The 19317-nt window shown below is 40.8% G+C and overlaps 3 protein-coding genes across 3 annotated transcripts; all 3 read right to left on the bottom strand.

The window, feature by feature from the left end:
• Positions 1-1045: 1045 nt before the first annotated feature.
• Positions 1046-10252, bottom strand: LOC134182863 (golgin subfamily A member 6-like protein 24). The gene is made up of 8 exons (XM_062650303.1): positions 9855-10252; positions 9538-9731; positions 9430-9480; positions 8267-8309; positions 7477-8126; positions 5638-5669; positions 3512-4758; positions 1046-1483 (listed from the first exon to the last, which is right to left on the bottom strand). Exons 1-8 carry the CDS (start codon positions 10159-10161, stop codon positions 1221-1223), a joined length of 2787 nt encoding a protein of 928 aa, XP_062506287.1. The 5' UTR covers positions 10162-10252; the 3' UTR covers positions 1046-1220.
• Positions 10253-10842: 590 nt separating this feature from the next.
• On the bottom strand, positions 10843-16474 carry LOC134183537 (uncharacterized). Its single transcript, XM_062651116.1, has 5 exons — positions 16336-16474; positions 15946-16147; positions 15835-15890; positions 15659-15766; positions 10843-11000 (listed from the first exon to the last, which is right to left on the bottom strand). Exons 1-5 carry the CDS (start codon positions 16382-16384, stop codon positions 10942-10944), a joined length of 474 nt encoding a protein of 157 aa, XP_062507100.1. The 5' UTR covers positions 16385-16474; the 3' UTR covers positions 10843-10941.
• On the bottom strand, positions 16456-17199 carry LOC134182864 (uncharacterized). The gene is made up of 2 exons (XM_062650305.1): positions 17036-17199; positions 16456-16968 (listed from the first exon to the last, which is right to left on the bottom strand). The coding sequence occupies exons 1-2, from the start codon at positions 17168-17170 to the stop codon at positions 16456-16458; spliced, it is 648 nt and encodes a 215-aa protein (XP_062506289.1). The 5' UTR covers positions 17171-17199.
• Positions 17200-19317: the final 2118 nt, after the last annotated feature.

The raw sequence follows: 19317 nt of genomic DNA on the forward strand, positions 1-19317 counted from the left end.
GAAGCAATATGGAGCTACATATAGAGCGATTAATTAAGACATGCAGACTGTTTAATCATAGACAGCATAAAGAAACCTTATGTCTAGTGAAGTGCCATCAAGACCTTGGTAAAAAATCAGCAGCAATTTGTTTGAAGTAGAGAATCATCATTATCTAGGCCTATTGGACTACTACAGGTCATGCGTTCAAGTTGAAAGCTTTATACAACAACCACAACAACAGCAGTCATCAGAGCCTAAAACAATTTTCCTGATATGGAATACAAGGCACTCTCATCACAGATCGAGTACACCATAAACAAATTTCAGGATTTTGCCAACATGGGAATTTCAGCTACATTAGCATACAGGTTTAGTCCTAAACATCATCAAATGTAACGAGAAAGCAAAAATATTTAGCAGAATATCAGCTGTGTTATCCTAAAAGTAAAACAGTTTTTGGTTTTGGTAAAGAAGGAATGGTGTATGTATTAGCAGGAGCGTAGTGTGGCAGGGGCTAGACAGGTCTATAGCCCCATCATTTGTACGTGGTCATAAGAATTGTGGTCTGTAAATACGTGTGAGGACCATAGCTGTATATAGTATATGCACTCCCTTTTCCAGTCTGGATCTGCCACTGATTCTAACCGATCAGTCAATTAGAAGCCAATAAAAGCGAGTGTCTACATAAAAGTGGGCGTGTTCTGTAGCATTGTGAAGTTTATTTATCCCCCCCCCCGTTTCTAGACGTCACTCTACGCCCCTTGTATTTAGTGTGGGAAGATATAGACTACCATCAAACACCTTTAACTATGCATTGTGTATCGAGTCTTAGCTGCCACTTTCGTCCATGTGCCACAACAGCAAATTAACATCTTTGAAGTGACTATGTCCAACAAAAATGTCTAGATGTACCTCCAAATTGTGATTTACAATTACGGGAAATATAGGCTATCTAGTCTTTGTGTTGTCTCCGCCAAATTTCCGCGAGTTAGTGCTATAATCAAGAATTTGTGTCAAATTGCCCGTATCATGCAGCTGTAGTCACATATATCGTTGTGTAAGTTTTCATTTAGCAGTGTGCAATAGCTGATAACAAAAAAAATCGCATTATCTACGTAGGCATACAATACTTGTACGTACAGTGTACTTTCCATGAAATTGTCTTATCAGACAAAGTGCTGTATCTTCTAACATTTCATCTAATCAGTCCAAAATACTATTGTCAGCTCTCAATCTTCTTATTGCTCAAGAAAGGGGGGTTTGTGACATGGTTGAAGAATATGATATAGAGCAGTCAGAACTTGCTTTTCTTTTTCTAGATTCCTCTTCATACTTAGGTCATCTCTGCATTCGTTCACCATGAAGTTTTCTACCTTAAAAATTCGCGTTTCCACAACGCTCAAATTTTCCATACATCTCTTTCTGTACTCTTCTATTTTCGTATTTTGGTCTTCTTTGTCCAATTCGTCACTTTTTGTAAGAATCACAAAAACTCTTGCTCCTACGAAAAATTGATACACAACATAGTTAGACACCAAAATGCATTAAAATATTTGAATTAGAATATGAATCCATGATACAATAATATAATATATTATTATTGATATTGTGAAAATGCAAGTAATACCAATGTAATGTAATTATAGAATGTTGTTAGTTTAAATTTGTAGTGTAACCGCTTCCTATCTAAAAATAGCTACTTTATCAAATATTTTAGTTATTTAGTTATCTAATGCATTTTATTCATGATTTTGTCTGTTATCTTGTTTCAATACTGCTTCACAAGGGCAAGTTTATGAATGACTACTCAGGGCAAAAACTGCCCTTTATCAAACACAGTTATGCATATTCTCATTTGCTCGTTTATTCATTTAGTTTGAAATCAGTCTAGTGCATCACAAAAATATTTGTCAGAAACAGTCTATACTAAGAATTGCTAGAGAAAATGAATAGAGAAGCATTGCAGTGCTAAACCCTCGGCTGGTGTACATGTAAGGCAGCTGAGGAGGCAAGAACACTCATGAATTTGACTCCATCGAAAATACTCTCATGTGGTGGTTACTAATACCGTATTTAGACAGCTTTTGCCGTCTACCGTAGTTATTTAGACCCACAGCTAAATGGGCGCAGGTTGTGGTAATGAGGTGACCCCTGATCCGCCAGACCCAAAACAAAACATTAGTGTGGAAAAACATGCACGTGCAAATGTAGATTAGGCGTCTCTGTTCGCTCTGACTTTGGGTACCGTTACAAAATTGATAGACGCGTACTGAATAGACGCGTACTAACGTACATACAGGTCAGTCGCTTCGTCCAACAAACAGACGCGCTGTCATGGACAATGCAAGTTCCCCTTCGCAAGTTCCTGTGAAGCGCCAAATTTCTGGTGAAGATGACACTAGTGATTTTTGCAACAACATCGGCTGCTCAGCCGAGCACACCAAAAATTTAAGCTGTCAGACTGCAGAACCGCTATACGCTGAAACACTGCACACTGCGGAACAAGCAATATGTTACAAGTCAGTACAACTCCACGTACGGCACTGCATAGCGCCTGAATTCAGCAACTTCGCTCTCTACACGTGTAGTGGTTGGTGGGAAAACATGCACGTGCAAATGTAGACTATAGGCGTTGTTTTTATGTGCTAAACCCGTAAAGCAAAAGAAATAATCACCGTGTACAGACCGGATGCCCCATGGCTGCCAAACAGAGAGGGGGGCCTTATGACATTACGTTCGTGTATTGGTCGGTAATGACACCACTTCTCGTCTATTGGTCGAAATAGCTTCATTTGCATCTACGCTAATCGAGTATAAATACGGTCGTTGGTACGGTCGCAAGTTGTACTATACCCTTAGCCCGGATATCCGGACCTTGGGTAACTACCGTCCTCTATCAAGACCTAGTTGTCATTTATTTCTTGGTTCTTTTTGTGTAAGCAGGGCAATTACAATAACAGTTTTTTATAATAGCATTTTTAGAGTAAACTGTTTACTACGTTGTTACGCGTACAGAATTTGTGCATGCAGTTCTTCTATAAGAGCGGGTTTCCTATCAACCGTTTATGCTAGACAGCTGATTTTCTATACCAAACTTCTGCGCTTGCAACGGAGCATGTCCATGACTACTCAAATTGCAGTGCACGGTCCATAGCAGCGGTCTATATGGGCAGTAAATACTGTAGCAACTGTACAATATGGGTGGCAACATGTAAATAGCTTAGGAGATTGTTACTCAACGTGGTATCTTTAAACAATTTTCTGGTTTGCTGATTATATTAAGAGTTTGCCTTCTAGCAAGCAAGAGCATGCAATAGGCTCAGGCTTGAGGGTAGCTGTACGTCAAAATTACCATATCTGGGACAGCTATATTCTAAGGTAAGTAGATATAGCAACAACGGTGATTAACATTGTTTGGACTGCATAAATAAGATTGGTATCGGTTTGGCAAAACTCCAATATTGTACGTCTCTTAATTAAATAGTGATAGCTGGTCTTACGTAAAGAATATGTAACACATTACTCTTACCGTCTCTCGGGTGTTCCTGTAATTCTTTCAGAGCCTCGCGAACGTGAGTAAGGAGCTTCACCGGAAACGCGTCAGCAACAGAAACTATGCATAATAATGACCACGCTCTTTGGCTATTTACTTTCCTTTGTTTCTTCATTTGTTCTACGTCCTGTAGTTTGTTGTAGATCTTTACCATGTGAGTATATTCTCTTACTTGGCCGTTTATGAGATAGATCAGAAACTGTTTAAGATCGAAGTCATTTACAATCTTATCAGTGACTCCAGCGACGTCAAAGAATGTAGGGGCACTCTTTTGTTTTGCTGAAAATTCACTCTCTTGCAATGCTGTATACATCACATTTGGAGGGCCGTACGTGCGGTAGATAAGTGTTCCGTGTAGGGATTCTTTTGTGCTCATCTCCGCCACTTCCTGGTAAGGAAACCTTGGCTGAACAAGATTGAAGGCGTGGTTTACAGTGTTAATAAAAGACGATTTCCCAACGCCAGAGTGTCCAATTAGTAGCAACTGCTGGCCAGAAAATAGGTTAATCACAGCGTTTCTTAATTTGTCTACTTCTTGTTCTTCTTGCTGGCGTCTCTCTTCTTGTTGACGTCTTTCTTCTCGTTGACGTTGTTCTTCTTCTTCTTTTTCTTGTTGTCTTCTCTGTTCTTCTTGCTGGCGTCTCTCTTCTTGTCGTCGTCTGTCTTCTTGTTGGCGTTCCTTTGCTGCTGCTGCTGCTGCTGCTGCTGCTTCTTCTTCTTCTTCTTGTTTTCTCTGCCGTCTGAGGCAGCGTCTCTTTTCTAATTCATGTTCTTCTTCTGCGTTTATTTTTGTTTGTTCTTCTAGTCGACGACGTCTCTCGTCTAGTAGTCGTTTTTTTTCTTCTTCTTCTTTTTCTTCTTGTTGGCGCTTCATTTCTTCTTGGCGGCGTGTCTCTTCTTGTTGACGTCTCTGTTCTTGTCGGCGTTGCTTTTCTTGTTCTTGTCGTTCTTGTTGTTTTATCTGCGCTTCCTGGCGTGATCTCTCTTCTTGTTGACGCCTCTCTTCTCGTTGGCATTGCTCTTTTTGCTGTGGTCTTCTGTGTATTTCTGGTTGATGTCTCTGTTCTTCTTGTTGGGGTTTGCTCGAAGAGTTTCCCATGATGTAGTATGTACTAGATTTGCGCAGTTGTGCGTTCACAACCTTGCATGGACCCTGTCTATACTGAAGCGATTGCAACGAAATGAATTCAAACTCTCCGCCCACATATTTCGTTTTAGGCATCCTCCCACAAGACCACCAAGAAACAGACTAACGCTGGTTTAGTTAGTTATTGACCAACTTGCAGAAAACGTCAAAGCGTCAAAACATTCAGTTTTGATGCCAATCGACTCGAAGAATATTCGCAAAAAGGTTTTTCATAACATAAACATAAAAATATTTAAATTATTTTGTGCTTCTACGAAATGGTTCAAGTAAACAGAAATACCCGGCTATAGATATTTAATCTCCAATCACTAATTACGTCGCTTTCCTAATAAGGCTGAATATGCTGCACGTTCACAAATTGAATCTAGCAGTAGCTGGACGCTATGTCATGCAACTAGAATGGTAGCTCATGAGCTAAGCTACACCAACTAGCCCGCTTTATTTTCTCAAATATACCGTCGTGTGCACATATATACTCATAGCTACTTATGTGTACTAGTAATGGAATTATGCAGCAGCTTAGGCAGCTCGAAGTCTAGGTGGTTTGCCAAAAGATGAGCGTGGTGAATATGCAAACTAGACCCTTTCAACATAGACTGCAGGCTAAGAAAACTAACCTCCGTTTCTACTGATCTGAGTGAAAGGAACCAAAAATTCGAATATGATTGAGGTAGCAATGTATGTCCCAAACGATATAGGCAATAGAACGTAACTGTTAGGGTGTCACGTGGGCCTCAAAAGTGAGGGCTTCAAAAGTGAGGGCTCATCAATAAAGTAGAACATGTGACATCATAAGAGAACGCGTAACATGCCAAAACTAAATTGTTTTAGGACTGCTTGATTCTCAAACAGCAATAATAATTTTAACGAATCACTGCCCTCAGAAAGTGGGGTCTGGCGTCTACTCCAGCCCATCCGTTCTTGGCAGGCTGCAGGTGCATGACATGACTACAACTTTTCCAAGTTACTGCTTTTACGGTAATAACCCTGAACCAAAAGAAACACTTTTAGGTGTGAACAACACTTCTATATTGTTATGCAGTTGCTTGAAGTCACACAAAAGTACACAACTCAACCTACGCATGCTCCACCTAATCTAAAGATGGATGAAATTAAAATGGGTATACCTCTAATCTAAAGATGGATGAAATTAAAATGGGTATACCCCTAATCTAAATATGGATGAAATTAAAATGGTATACTCCTTGGAGGGGTGGCATTATTGTGGCATCAAAGACATCAGCAAGCAAGTTTTTCTGTACAGTCCATATCGAAAAACGGTCTGTAGCAGTAACAGTAAAATGTGATCGTGGTACTATTCTGGTTATTGCATTGTACTTACCTGTTGACTATGGGAACTCTGAATCAGTATAGAATTATGACACAGAGCTGGCTTTTCTTGATGGTCTTCTTGAGACTGTTTATGACAATGAAGATATTCTTCTGGGGGACTTTCAATGCTGATTTGACATCTGTGAGGTAGATTTTAAAGAAACTGGACCCATTCCTGACTGACAACTGTCTGAAGGCCATAAGATCCTCAGTATCAGTATAAATCCTAGGATACCACACAAACTACGTGCTATAGTGCATGCCTTTATTCTGTTAACTCCAAGATGCCCCTCATGTACTATTTGCTTAGGAGTTTTGATGAGAATTATTACCCTGGCTTCATAGAGAAGACAGCCATTAATTCTCTACTGACAGCTTTAACGCTCTCGTGGCATTGAGTTGTAATACCGGATCATAGGCAGGAGGTTTCCAGCTACTGATTGTTTAAACTCATAGACCTACCTTTCTCAGGACACTATCGTTGGTTATTTGTTTTTTGAGCTACTTTCTTTGCTGTCAATGGCAGCTGCTCACACCAATTAAATCAGGAGAGTAGATTCCTTCATTAGGATCTACAAGTTAAACTGCAATTGGCATTGACAGCATGTCTGCGTCATTATTATCAACACCGGATGTGTACTCAAAGAGTGCAGTGATATGCACTCAGTATGAGTACCCAAGGTTGAAGTCAAGCTACTGCTAATCATCTAACATTCTCAAACTGCAAGGCTTGCTTTGCCTCTTTAGTGTAGAGATTGAAGTACGTCTTTAACAAGATGAACTACCAGATTTATATCACTTGGGGAACTTCTAGTTTTGCTATCTCACACGTTTTCATCTCACCTGCCCAATCATGCAGCAGAGCTTGATTGAGCAAAATAATAGGGTTATCATTTGGCGCGTACAGTAATTAATTGCTGCTTGACTACTGCTGTTTCTGGAAATGTTAAAATGCAACGTATTTGTAATTAGTCTCAGAGGTGGCTATACTACAAACAATAAATTTAAATAGAAAAGCAATTTTGACTAGCTGCCATTCGTTTAGTTTACTGACTTCAACTATCAAGTCATTTAGCAAATAGCAAGACCAGACTACCTTCAAGTAACTCAATATATTGACTATAGGATTATGTAATACAGTCAAATTAATCTGATCCTGATGTCATCTTGTTGGCGTAAATTTTGAGTACTTTCTGTGAGCCAACTTTAACCTCAATAAGCTCTTCAATTTGTTGGCCAAATTAGACTTGACTTTACAGATACAGAAATGTAACTTTTGGAACCTAAGTGGCACCTACCCTAACGCAAAAGAACGCTGAAAATGAAGTATAAAACAAAAATTCAATTTGCTTAACAACAGTTAGATCTCTAGATTGCATGATGATCAAAGCGGCATCTTGCAATTTACAACACTGGTAATCAAGGCAATAGAAGTTGAAAACTAAAGGTTCGAATTTAGTTACGAGCTTACACAACCAGAGCAACAAGATTCATCATCATTTTGATCCTCTGTACTTGAATCTGTAAGATCAGTGGTTGAAGTTGTTTTATCCAATTCCTGTTGCCTGACCGGTTCCTGTTGCCTGAGCATTCGTTCTTGTTGCCTGACTTCCAGTTTCTGATTCGTGACTTCTGATTCCTGTTGTGTGACATCTGATTGCTGTTGCCTCTGAATTAGCTGCTGTACAGGTTCTATAATTTCAATTATTTGCTGACGTATAGAGAAATTGTCATTCTCTGCTCTTTTATAATTTTCGAATAGAATATTTGTTGATTGGGTTAGGTCTGTAATCTGCTCTGCACTACAATCACTTTGAGATTGAAGTTTATCAATTTGTTGCTTTAAAGCGTCATAGTCTTTCCTAATCTGCTCCAATTGTGTCCAAGCATCAATTTGAGGCTGAAGTTGCATTAGTTTATCGATTTGTTGCTTTAAAGCGTCAAGTTCTTTTCTTATTTGCTCCAATTGTGTCTGTGAATTTCTGTTCTGTTCTGCTGCAGCATCAGTTTTACTCGTCTCTTGTGGTTTGGCTTCGGCTACTGTAATAGACGAAACATCCTCTTGTTCTGATCGGCGTAATACAGAAGAGTTAACTTTGACACTAGGAACATCTGTAAACATTTAACTTAAGCTTTTATTCTCATACTTTATTGTGCAAAAGGAATGCAGTACATTCAACCAATAATTTGTAACCAGGTTTGTTGAACCATTGTACATTTTATTGGCCAATTTTGTAAAAAATTGACATTACCGCTAATGATTTCTGTAATTTTTGGTTCTTCGTCTGCTGTATACTAGAAAACAAACACACACACATAGAAAATAGAGAATACATGTAATTGTATTCTAATTTGCATCGGACACAAATATTTGGACCACACACGTGAGAATTACCGTCTAGATCAGAAGACAACCATGCAGCTCAAACACACAAAACTTTCTAGCTATTCTGTCCATAACTTTCGTTTCGTTTTAGAGAAGAAATAGAAATTGGTCTCTGGTCTCTTTGAGAGATGTCATGCTTCTCGTAAAGTTATTTGGACCTCTATATACATTTACTGTTTACTTCAGCAACGCTTGTGTCTGAGGATGCGTCTCTCTGTGACCATGCTCTTGTAGCTAAATTCGCTCCATCATGCACTTATCTTGGATATGTATACGCATGCAACACATTACGTTTGTTAAAATTTACTGCCTACCCAGGTGCATTAAAGTAAACGAGTTTGATCAAAAACGCCTGCAGCCAGTGAGTCCTACTATAACTACAGAAGTAGCTTGAAGATGTGAATAAATTCGTCTACAGTACCATGCACATTAGTATACGTACTAATCAAAATTTTGAGAATGCGCAAAATTGTTGTCTGTGACGCTGACAGAGTACTTTAAGACAATTAAGTATAAATCAACATTGAGGCAACACTCCGTACAGCTCTAGTTATGATGAATTCCACAATTGTCTATTCTTGCAAGATTTAGGAGGTTGAACAATTGTTCTTGTGTCGAGATTTATATTAAAGTGGTGATTTCTTTGCAAAACGGGCATCTAGTTTAGAAAACTGCAAATTTTATCCAGTACAGTAGAGTGCGCTCAAATTCTTTCGGCAAAACTGCTGGAACGCGTTTGTTACTATAAGGATTTTTCAAATAATGACTAAGACAAGAAACATGTGGGTGGCACAATTATAGTCATCACAAAATATCGTTTTTGCATAACTATGTCCAAAGCATATTTAAATGTCGGTGAAGAGTTGCGAACAATTTTTTCGCGGTTTATTGTATGTTTTGTGTTTATATTCTCTAAAGTCTGCAAACTCTGTTTTGTTCAGAGTCTTCAGACACTCAAATAGAATTATCCAAGTATGTAAGAGTGTTCTTTTCTAGGAAACTTATTGTAAAGTATTATCAATCACCTACCAGAGTAGACTGTTGTAGTTGTTTTTCAGATTGTGGTTGACAAAAAGATGACTAAACAAAAAGTGGTAGTTATGCTTACAAGATTTATACCAAGAATAATATACATACTTCTATTTGTAAAAACTGGCAAAGAGCATCTTGCTGTCGTTTGTTTAGTGTGCTCTTGAAGCTGATCAGATGGTCTACGTTTGCGAACTGCTCGAGTTCTTTTTGGAGTCCTTCCTTCCAGTATGAGTTGATCTGTTGGTCGTACAAATCTTCACTTTCTTCAATTTCTTTGTTTCGATACAGTACAACTAAGACTGTGACACGAATTCAATGTGAGAATGTGAGAAAGACGATTAGCGTATGACTTGCGCAATATATTTATGCTGATGATGCCTACGCATAGATTTGCGAATACAGAGTAATGTCTGCACCCTTACCTCGTTCGATGTTCCATTGATTATTTTCATCGCAGCAGATGTGATCGAGTTCCGTAGACATGCTAGCTTCATCACCCTTGATGTAGACGAAGGTGCGGCTTGCACGTGGCATCACCAGAAAGCACTTGACGTGACGTTTGCGAAAGTCTACGCCTGAGTTACGCAGCTGATTGTTTAGAAGTACTTTTATCCTGTTTTTAGTGTCCGGAGCCACAGCTGTCAACGTCGACCGAAAGTCTGCCAAGGCCTCATCGTTGGGTCCTGTCACTATGATTAGCTGTTCATCGCTTTCTGCTACAAAAGTCATAGGTAGCTACGACCGTTTTCTAACTAAGAACTGCTGGCGCAGTTGATAAGAAATGGAAACTTTATCCCGTCGCTCCCCCAAAGTAGGTCGTACGTGGGGCAACGAAGACACGTGATGATAAGAAACCATTTCAATGCGTAGCATTTAAATATTAATTAGGTTTTTCAACCGTAGCTTCCATGAAACAATGCAGATGTAGCTGCAAGTTCATAATACTTATAGTCGTCGTCAAATATCTGATGCACCTTAGTATGACCTAATAATTGTACCCACTGGTATCTTTGAATCACATGTATTTTTGTGGAGGGTTTCATACGATCAACAATATTATTATTATTATATGACGACGACCAGCAACAGTAATTCTCACAGATGTTGCAGCAAATGTATTTACTATTATGTGTACACTCCCTAAATATTGTCTAATCAGACAAACTGCTGCTTATACTAACTATTAGTAGCTGGTCCAATTTTTACTCTCAATGATATTTTTGGCAGTCTCTAACCTTCTGGTTGGTCCAAAAGGTTTGTTGCATGGCCGAAGAATATGATTTCAGCCCGTTGCTTTTCTTTTTTGTAGATTTTTTCCATTCTTATGTCATCATTCCATTCTTCAATCAAGTAGTTGTCTACTGTAAAAGTTCGCCTTTCCACAACATTTAAAGTCGAACTACATCTCCGTTTGTACTTCTTTATGTTTTTATCTCGATTTTCTTTGATTTTGCTTTCTCACTTTTGTAGGAATCACGAAGAAAACTTTTGCTCATATATGCAAAATTGTCACTCATTATAGGCAGCTACCAAAGCATCAGAATATTGTGAATAGAAAGATAAATTGCCTGGCACAAATACAGAGTGTATAATAAATAATACCAAAGCAATGTAATCAATGAAATGTTCTTAGTAATATAGGAGCGTTCAAGGAGAACTGCTTTTTATCTTAGGATAGTCATTCAATGACAGTATTTTAGTTAGTCTTTCATTTATTTAAAATCAATACTACATTACAACAACACATTTTCTATACTTAGAGTGTCCAGAGCCAAGTGCCCTTTGTGTAAAACATAGTCATTCAAAGCTAAGAAATCTTGCACACGTCGGGTAGTTTCGCGGTCTTTACTACTTCTCATTGCACAATATCTATATTTTTCTTTCTAGTACCTTTGCGTTCTCTTTACGCAAGCGGATAGACATTTCTTCTTAAATTGAGCAGATATAGTTTTGAGAACTGGTGGTACTGGAATTGATACTTCTTTGAATTAGTGTTCCTTTTGCATTTTGCCCCGTCTTCTCAACAGTTTGATCACTATAGGTCTAAAAGTATCGCCTGTTCCATAAACTTTTTCAAAATATTTGCTATTTTATTTTTTCTCTCACTGACGCTGCATAATTTGGATTTACTGCTGCCCGAAATAGTTTGTTACCAACGATTATGCATAGATGTTTCAGTGATGTGTAAAGTAATTATCTAACATCACAATACTTGTACACTGATCGAACTTCTTCGGTAATTCCGTGTCGGGAAAAGAACAATTTCATGTGTTCAATCACAACATTTGATGTCGCATCTGATAGTCTCACTATTTCTGGATAACTTGACATAGTGATATAGTCTACAACGAGAAGATACGAATGTCCCTTCTATTCGAAGAGACCAGTTCCGACACATTGCCAGGGACGACTTGGCAATGGTGTAGGAATGAGAGGTTCAGCTCTATTGCTGCGTTCTTTGCTGCAAACTGTGTAATTCTCCACTGTCTCTTTCAATTGAGAACCAATTCCTGGCTACCACACTGCTGCTTTTGTGTGATCCAAAGTATTTGTGATACCCATGTGGCCTGTGTGGAGTCTCTTTATAACCTCATCTCGTAATGATTCTGGAATAATTATCGGATTGCCTCTTAGAAGTAATCCATATTGGACTGACAATTCTGAAAAGACAGGATAATACTTCATGATTGGCCCCTTCAACAAGTGTTTAGCTGGCCATCCCTGTATGCAATATCGTTTCAATTGATTGCATGTGTTGTCTGCATTCTATCTGTCCCATATGTCTTTCAGTCGTTTTTCCTCACAGGAAGATGGTTGATGATCAGTTCGACATAGGATTCAGTTGCTTTTTCCAACTCATGGGATGATTCCGTAGTTATCTGCACTGGACTTCTGGACGATGTATCTGGCGTGAAAAATTTCTTTCCTGATACATGACTTATTGAGAAGTTGTATCACATCAGTCGAAGCCTGAATCTCTGAATATGTATTGGTAGCTTATCCAGCCCTGTGCTTGAACTAAGTAAAGAAACTAGAGGCTTGTGTGGTCTGTCTCCACCTGAAATCTCATACCGTAAAGATAATCACTGAAACGCTCACATGCCCAGGTAAAAGCCAAGACTTCTCTCTCTATTTGTGCGTATTTTTGCTCAGTGGGAGTCATGGACCTCGATGCATATGCCATCGGTTTGAAGTCTCCTGTGTCCTGTCTCTGCTGTATGACTGCACCTAAGCCAAAAGAGTATGTCTCTCCAGTGGGTGTATACAAAGCCAAAACTGGTGATTTTATGAGATCCTCTTTGATCTTCTGAAATGCTGCTGCTTGGGGGTAATCCCAGATCCAAGCATTCTGTTTGCTTAGAAGTTTCCGCAGCGGTTCCGTTTCTCTGCCAAGTTTGGAATGAACTTGCCCAAATGGTTCACCATACGAAGGAGACATCTCACTTCAGCTGTATTGGTTGTTTCTTTCAATTGGAACACAGCTTTCACTTTGTCAAGGTCGCTCCTGATCCCATTCTGATCAATGACTTGTCCCAAGAACTTTATCTTTGGAACAGAAAACACACACTTCTCTTGATTAAGTGTAACTCCTGACGTCCTCAGTTTCTCCAAAACCTTGTGGAGTCGAGCATCATTTTCTTCTTGTGAACTTCCATAGATCAAGATATCATTCATAAGACAGTTCCTTCCATTCCAGTCAGAAGGTTAGACATTCGACGTTGAAACAATTCAGGAGCTGATGAAATTCCAAATGGGAGTCTGTTGAAGCAGAATCTTCCAAATGGTGTTATGAAAGTGGTGAGTAGAGCGGAATTGTTGGACAATGGCATTTGCCAGAATCCACTGTTGGCGTCCAATTTGGTAAACACCTAAGGTAACATCAAACGCTATCTGCATACACTCTCCTTTAGTCTTGACAAATCTACGCATATTTGCACTCTTCCTCCTGATTTTGGCACTACAACTATGCACAAACACTAATCAGTTGGCGTCTCAACTTGAGAAATCACTCCCTCCTTCAGCATTCTTTGAAGCTCCGTCTCCACTTGCTTCATTAGTGGCAGCGGCACTCAAGGGGAGTGGGAGTGGACACAGCGGGGAGTGGACACAGCGGGGAGTGGGTGTGGACACAGCGGGGAGTGGGTGTGGACACAGCGAACGGTGTTGCATTCTCTTTCAGCTTGATAACCTCTCCTAGTTTTCCCAGACCTTGGAACAGTTGAGGAAACTTATCTTGGACTGACCCTGATGGCTGTTCTCGCTGCTGAATCGATTCTCTTTAGCAACTGAAGGCTCTCGATTGCAGGCCGCCCCAATAACGCCCACGCACCACGTAAACCTCCTGCTGTGATGACCTCTGGCGGTATTGTAATCTTGCGGTAAACTTACCACGAACATCTAGCACATTATCTCCAGGCCCTCTTAGTCTGGCTCCTGTTGGTTGTAGCTTCGTTGTAATGTTACGAAACATAGACTCTGCGATCACGGCAACGTCCGCCCCAGTGTCTATTTTAAATACGACTGGAACGTCATTTAACGTAACCTGAACCATCCCTGCTTTACAATGTTTACACATGCTTTCATTATTCAGTGAGAAAAGATCACCAACTCTCCGGAGCCTTGGTCTTCAAATACCGTGGAGACCTTATCTTGCAGACAGACACCTTCTTATCCTGCAGACACGCGCATAGTGTCCCAACTTCCCGCACTTGTTGCATTTCGCAGGACACCGCTCTCTACCGTGTGCAGGTTCTGCGCCGCTCCTCCGGCATGTACTTCCTGGTGATCTCGTTTGCTTTTTGCTCACTCGACTAGCTTGAAATGCGCCAGCTTGCTTTCTCGTTGCCCTGCTAACGCTCGCTTCGCGCGGCGTATCTGAGCTGATTCCATCTCTGTTGGCTTCTGAGGTTCCAAGGTAGTTCATTTCTAACACAGTTTGGTGCCCTTTTACAGCTTCGCTCTGACGAGATTTTGTTATTGCCATTGAAAGAGTCAAATCTGAGTCCATCTGCAACGCTCCCAATAATTTGGCATCCCGCAACCCTACCACCAGGCGGTCTCGAATTTAGCTCCTCGCGGAGCGTCCCAAACTCACAATAGGCAAGCTACACAATGCTGTGATGAATGTCTCGACCGGTTCATCCGTCGTCTGGCGTCGTTGGTTGAATTTCGCTCTTTCATAGATCACGTTTCGTTGCTTTACGAAGTAGCCATCTAGCCCTGCCTTGACGTCTGCATATACATTTCGTTCTCTGCTCCACGGTGAGGGTGAAACACGCTAGAACATCTGCTTGAGAGCCCATGGAGTACATGAGTGTACTGACCTGCATTACGTCTTCCTTCTCCGCGAGACCTGAAGCGGTTTCGAATCTCTCAAATCTGCGACTCGATCCTGGCCATTGCTCAGGGGGCGTGAAGTCGAACTTCTCTGGAGGTGCAACCTGGAACGTAGCCATCGGCGGTAGTTCTCTAGAGTTGCTCCACTCCTGCATAACACCATGTACTATTGGGTTCTTGGTAATAGACACCGAGAGACCGTCTACCCTTGCAACACAATAGTTACTGTGTTCACACACAAATGCAGGCTAGACCTACAAATGCAGGCTAAACCATACACTTAACTGTGGTCCCTCCCATAGGAGTGGCCAACACAATACAGTAACAATTAGCACGTGATACAACGGAACAACCCGCTTGCATAGCAAACTAGCTGAAGCTAAAAACTCTCTAGTAATGGGTTCAGAACCGAAAGAACAACGAATCATACTGACTAGTCCAAACGTTGATGTACTGCCGGAGTTCGGGAGAACTTTGATGAGTGTTGTTTCAAACCTTCAAACGGTGACGTTACTTGACATGTACAGCAAGGATCTGCTAGAGCTGGATTTTACTAAGATTCAGATCAAGTGCTTTTCTTTAACCGTGAAGTTTAGGGACTGCAACCCGTCCTCTGCTTTTTTATCCCATGCTGTAGATCAGTGCTGAAACTTGCAGTGACTCCACTTCTTCAGCTAGTCCTACTTCTTTGCTGTAGCGACTGTAACTCCTGAACTAAGCGAAGTAACTATATAGGGGCGAGTGATATCAAGACCACAAAGGAGAAGAAATTCCTATAAACAACTACACAACACTCATGCAGTTCTATACTTATAACCTAGAACGCCTCCTTTGTGCTATCATAGTTAACTATATATATTAAATTTGTAAATTATTTCTCATATATTACCTTGAACGATACAAAGAGTACTTGGATTCTCCGACGTGCCGAATGCGTCGCTGTGCGAGCAGTAGGTACCACGGCGTCCCACGAAAAATATAATAGCAAAATGTACCGCTAGCAATGTAAGCACCGTTGACTATACGTTACTCATTTAAACAAACTCGGTAATGATAAATCTGCACCTGTCACTAGGTAGAAAACTACCGTGAGCAAAGTAATCGAGTGCGGAAACTGACGCCTGAAAAACACAAACAGCTGAAGTAAAGTATCCAAGCATTTCTAGAACTTCTTACAATTCTTTCACTTTTGCCCAAGTATAGAAAACAATGAACGAACATATGCATATTACAACTAAACTGATGTAGATTGCGGAAGCAATAAGAGAAAGAGTTCCCTTTCTCAGTAGCCAGTCGGCTATAGGACAAGGAGGAGAGCATGGGGAGTTGCTCGAGGTTGAAGAAATAAGTGGTCGTATGCACGACGATGTACCGTTAGCTGTTCAGAATTGAAACAACAATAGTTACTAAATAGTCACGCACATCACAAAGACGTGCAGATACATAATCATTATGCACATGACAGGTAACATGCACATACACTAAAACTGGTCAAGCACTCGCGCACTCAAACGTGCACTCAAGCACTCACACTCACTCAAACGCTATTACACTCAAAACGCTTACCTTTGTACCGCTCATCTTCTCCTGCTGAGCCTACAGATGTGGAAACCATACCTTGAAAGGTCTGCAACAATTATCCACAAAATCACACAAATAATGTGGCCAAGTAGTGTAATAATGCAATTAATTAACTACAATTGTCTTTTTATTCGTTTCATTTTGATGTCGAGCTGGAAGTTGTGTACAATCAGAGAGTGGAATACAGACGTCAGGTGACTGTGTAATGCTTTTCACGATATTCCATTCCGATTGGCAGTGCACCGTCTTGACAGCTGTACATTCGTCTTTTGTTGGCCAATGCATGTTGCACAAACTATCATTTACTAACGGTCTGTAATAATAACTGCAAATATAAGGAAGACCGTAAGAGAAACAGTCTCTAGTGATCAAACTCTTTAGAGCAAGCAGACGCTTCAAGTCCGTTTCTGTCCTATGCAATCCACAGCCGTCATCAACAACGATGAACCCACTAAAAATATCCTTCCGCTGGTTCACAAGTTGCAAATCGTTCATCCATGGAAGGTAATTTCGACAAGCAGATGACAACAAGAAATCGTAGTTTACCTCACTGAATTGTTGCACTCTCTGCTCGTCGCATCCCAGAGAGATGTTGTCTTGTGAGTGCGTGTGAGTACTCTATAAGAGAATATTCATGCAGGTAAATCAAATTAGCACTCACGCCTATCTTGATCCGACGTCGTACTTCTAATTCATTCGAATTGTCTCTTGAATAGAGAGCAAAAAGGATGGTAGGAAGACAGTTGAAGACAACAATGATGACCACAATGAAACAAGCAAGAAGACAAGAAAACGCACTCCCGTCTTTTACTCGAACCATTCTCTTGACCCCAACAAGCGCGTTTCTGCGTTTCTTTTCTTCTGTAATTTCTGTTCCCCTAGTCCTTCAACGTCCGCCCGTCTACCGTCAATTATGACGTTTCGCGACGTTACTCGCACGTATGATCACGTGCTTACCTTATCTCCGCCTATTTTTAGTACCCTTTACTGACCATCACTTATTACGTTCGTATTACGTGCGCATACTTTGTGATGTGTGTGAAATCACGTGTGATCACGTGCTCACCTTATCTCCGCCTCCGGTTAGTACCCGGCTTACATCAGGCCGTTTCCCCGGAACGGATCCTTCCTTTTTATTTTCAAATTATAGTCTAAACGAATCGCTAATAAATTCTCTTTCGAATGAGCTAACTTTCAACTCTCTACGTTCTATCAATCGACAGATATCGCAAGTTGTGTTGACGTCACAGCATGGCCCATTTCCGGCCACGTGACTTCGCCATTGAGTATCCGTCTTGTTCGGCTTTGTGAGCCAATCAAAATATTTTTAGCCGTTAGACACACCTTCTGGGCGCGTCCATACATACGGGTAAAATTTTAGCGGCGCATGCGGCTTAGTAAAAAATTTTTACGGACCACGATGTCTGGGCACTGCAGTGGCTTTGATGGTTCGCTGTTCGCTCCGGAGTTGGCGGTGCGATTTTAATGCGAAACCACCGCCGACGAGTTTACGGACGTGGCCGAAGACTTGTTGACGTCGGACTCGTCACCGGACAACGACGAGACGGAGAACGAGGAAGATCTTCCCGGGAGCGAACACAGCGATGACGCTACTCTGTAAGTTTTACGGTTAGAGATAACATTTTATCGTTTCTTTGCGATATGCTGTTCAGTGAACGGTTGGGAAGTGTTTTTGGGCGTTGACCGTTGGGAAGAATCCAAGTTATGCGCATAGTAGCTGTGTTTGTCGCCGTTGCTATGGCTACGTTCCCGGCTGTTTCATTTGGAAACGCAATATATAGCAATCTGCAAACATTTTTGTAATATTATATGTATTTCTTAGTTTACCAGACAATGCTGCTACGCTCCACGAGGAAGATCTTCCCGTTCACGTTGACAGTGATGACGACACTCTGTAAGTAAAACAGTTATGTGTGTAATTCTTTCGTTTTGTCGCGATACGCTGTTTATTAGACGGTTTTTTGTAAATTGTTTGAAAGTTAGCTGTTGCTGTTTTGAAGATTGTGAGTTATGCGCATAGCAACAGACGTATGTCGTGGTTGCTATGGGTAGGTACCCGGATGTGTTTTTTTGCATACCTAATAAATTGCTGTCATGAAAACATTTTCTAATATTGTTATACATTTCTTAGCCCTCCTTCACCTCAACAGCATTCTTTGTTACCTCCTCCATCTCCTTCTCACTCTACTACACCACCTCCAATTCTACCACCTTCCAGTCCATCTTGTCTTCTGTCGTCGTCATTGTCAACGTCACGTTCTCCTCGTCGTCCTCGTCAGCCTGGTCAACAGCTGAGGAGAGCCACTCGTCGGCCTCAACGACAGTTGCAACAACAGCAGTCGTCTGATTCCGAGCCTGAGCCAGCCGAACACCTTGATCGCCGCTCCGAACCACTGAACGTCCAGAAGTGGTCTGAATATCCACCTTTGATTCTTATCAATTGAATTTACCACCATTCCTACCATTCAGACAACCTGGATTCTACCCTCCTCCAACTTATCCAACTGACGCCCTCGGAGTCTTCAAACTGTTCTTCACCGATGAAATGCTGGAGACCATCAGAATGTATGTGTTTGATGTCTTTTGTGTGCGTTTGTTATATAGTACATTATAATTTTTTTTAGAAACAGCAACATCAACGCTGAAGACAGTTGCAAGAAGTCTTACCGTGGAAGATCAGAAGGGCGTCAAGGGGAGGGGAGTTTTCGTTCAGTGACGCTTGCGGAGATGAACTCATTCATAGGGCTCATAATATACATGGGAATTGTAAAGGTATGTACTATAACAAAATTCCTTAGTAGTTTCTCCTTAAATATATATGTATTTATAAGGTTCCCGAGCTCTGTGAATACTGGTCCACAACCTTTCCATTTCACGGATTGTGGGCCAGACGGTTCATGTCACGCAATCGTTTTGTCGCTATACTATCGGTCCTGCAGATGGAGA

This window comes from Corticium candelabrum, chromosome 8 (assembly GCF_963422355.1).
Source record: "Corticium candelabrum chromosome 8, ooCorCand1.1, whole genome shotgun sequence".
NCBI classification, from domain to species: Eukaryota; Metazoa; Porifera; class Homoscleromorpha; order Homosclerophorida; family Plakinidae; genus Corticium; species Corticium candelabrum.

What these genes read in the sequence shown, in the direction of transcription:
- LOC134182863 (XM_062650303.1), bottom strand. Translation starts at nt 10,161, where the DNA reads ATGACTTTTGTAGCAGAAAGCGATGAACAGCTAATCATAGTGACAGGA. An exon ending in TCAATGGAACATCGAACGAG is followed by an intron (nt 9,732 to 9,854) that starts GTAAGGGTGCAG and finishes TTCGTGTCACAG; the next exon opens with TCTTAGTTGTACTGTATCGA. An exon ending in AATTACAGAAATCATTAGCG is followed by an intron (nt 8,127 to 8,266) that starts GTAATGTCAATT and finishes AAATGTTTACAG; the next exon opens with ATGTTCCTAGTGTCAAAGTT.
- LOC134183537 (XM_062651116.1), bottom strand. Translation starts at nt 16,384, where the DNA reads ATGGTTTCCACATCTGTAGGCTCAGCAGGAGAAGATGAGCGGTACAAA. An exon ending in AGTTTTCTACCTAGTGACAG is followed by an intron (nt 15,767 to 15,834) that starts GTGCAGATTTAT and finishes TTACATTGCTAG; the next exon opens with CGGTACATTTTGCTATTATA. An exon ending in TACTCTTTGTATCGTTCAAG is followed by an intron (nt 11,001 to 15,658) that starts GTAATATATGAG and finishes TATTTGTGCCAG; the next exon opens with GCAATTTATCTTTCTATTCA.
- LOC134182864 (XM_062650305.1), bottom strand. Translation starts at nt 17,170, where the DNA reads ATGGTTCGAGTAAAAGACGGGAGTGCGTTTTCTTGTCTTCTTGCTTGT. An exon ending in ACAATTCGAATGAATTAGAA is followed by an intron (nt 16,969 to 17,035) that starts GTACGACGTCGG and finishes ATTCTCTTATAG; the next exon opens with AGTACTCACACGCACTCACA.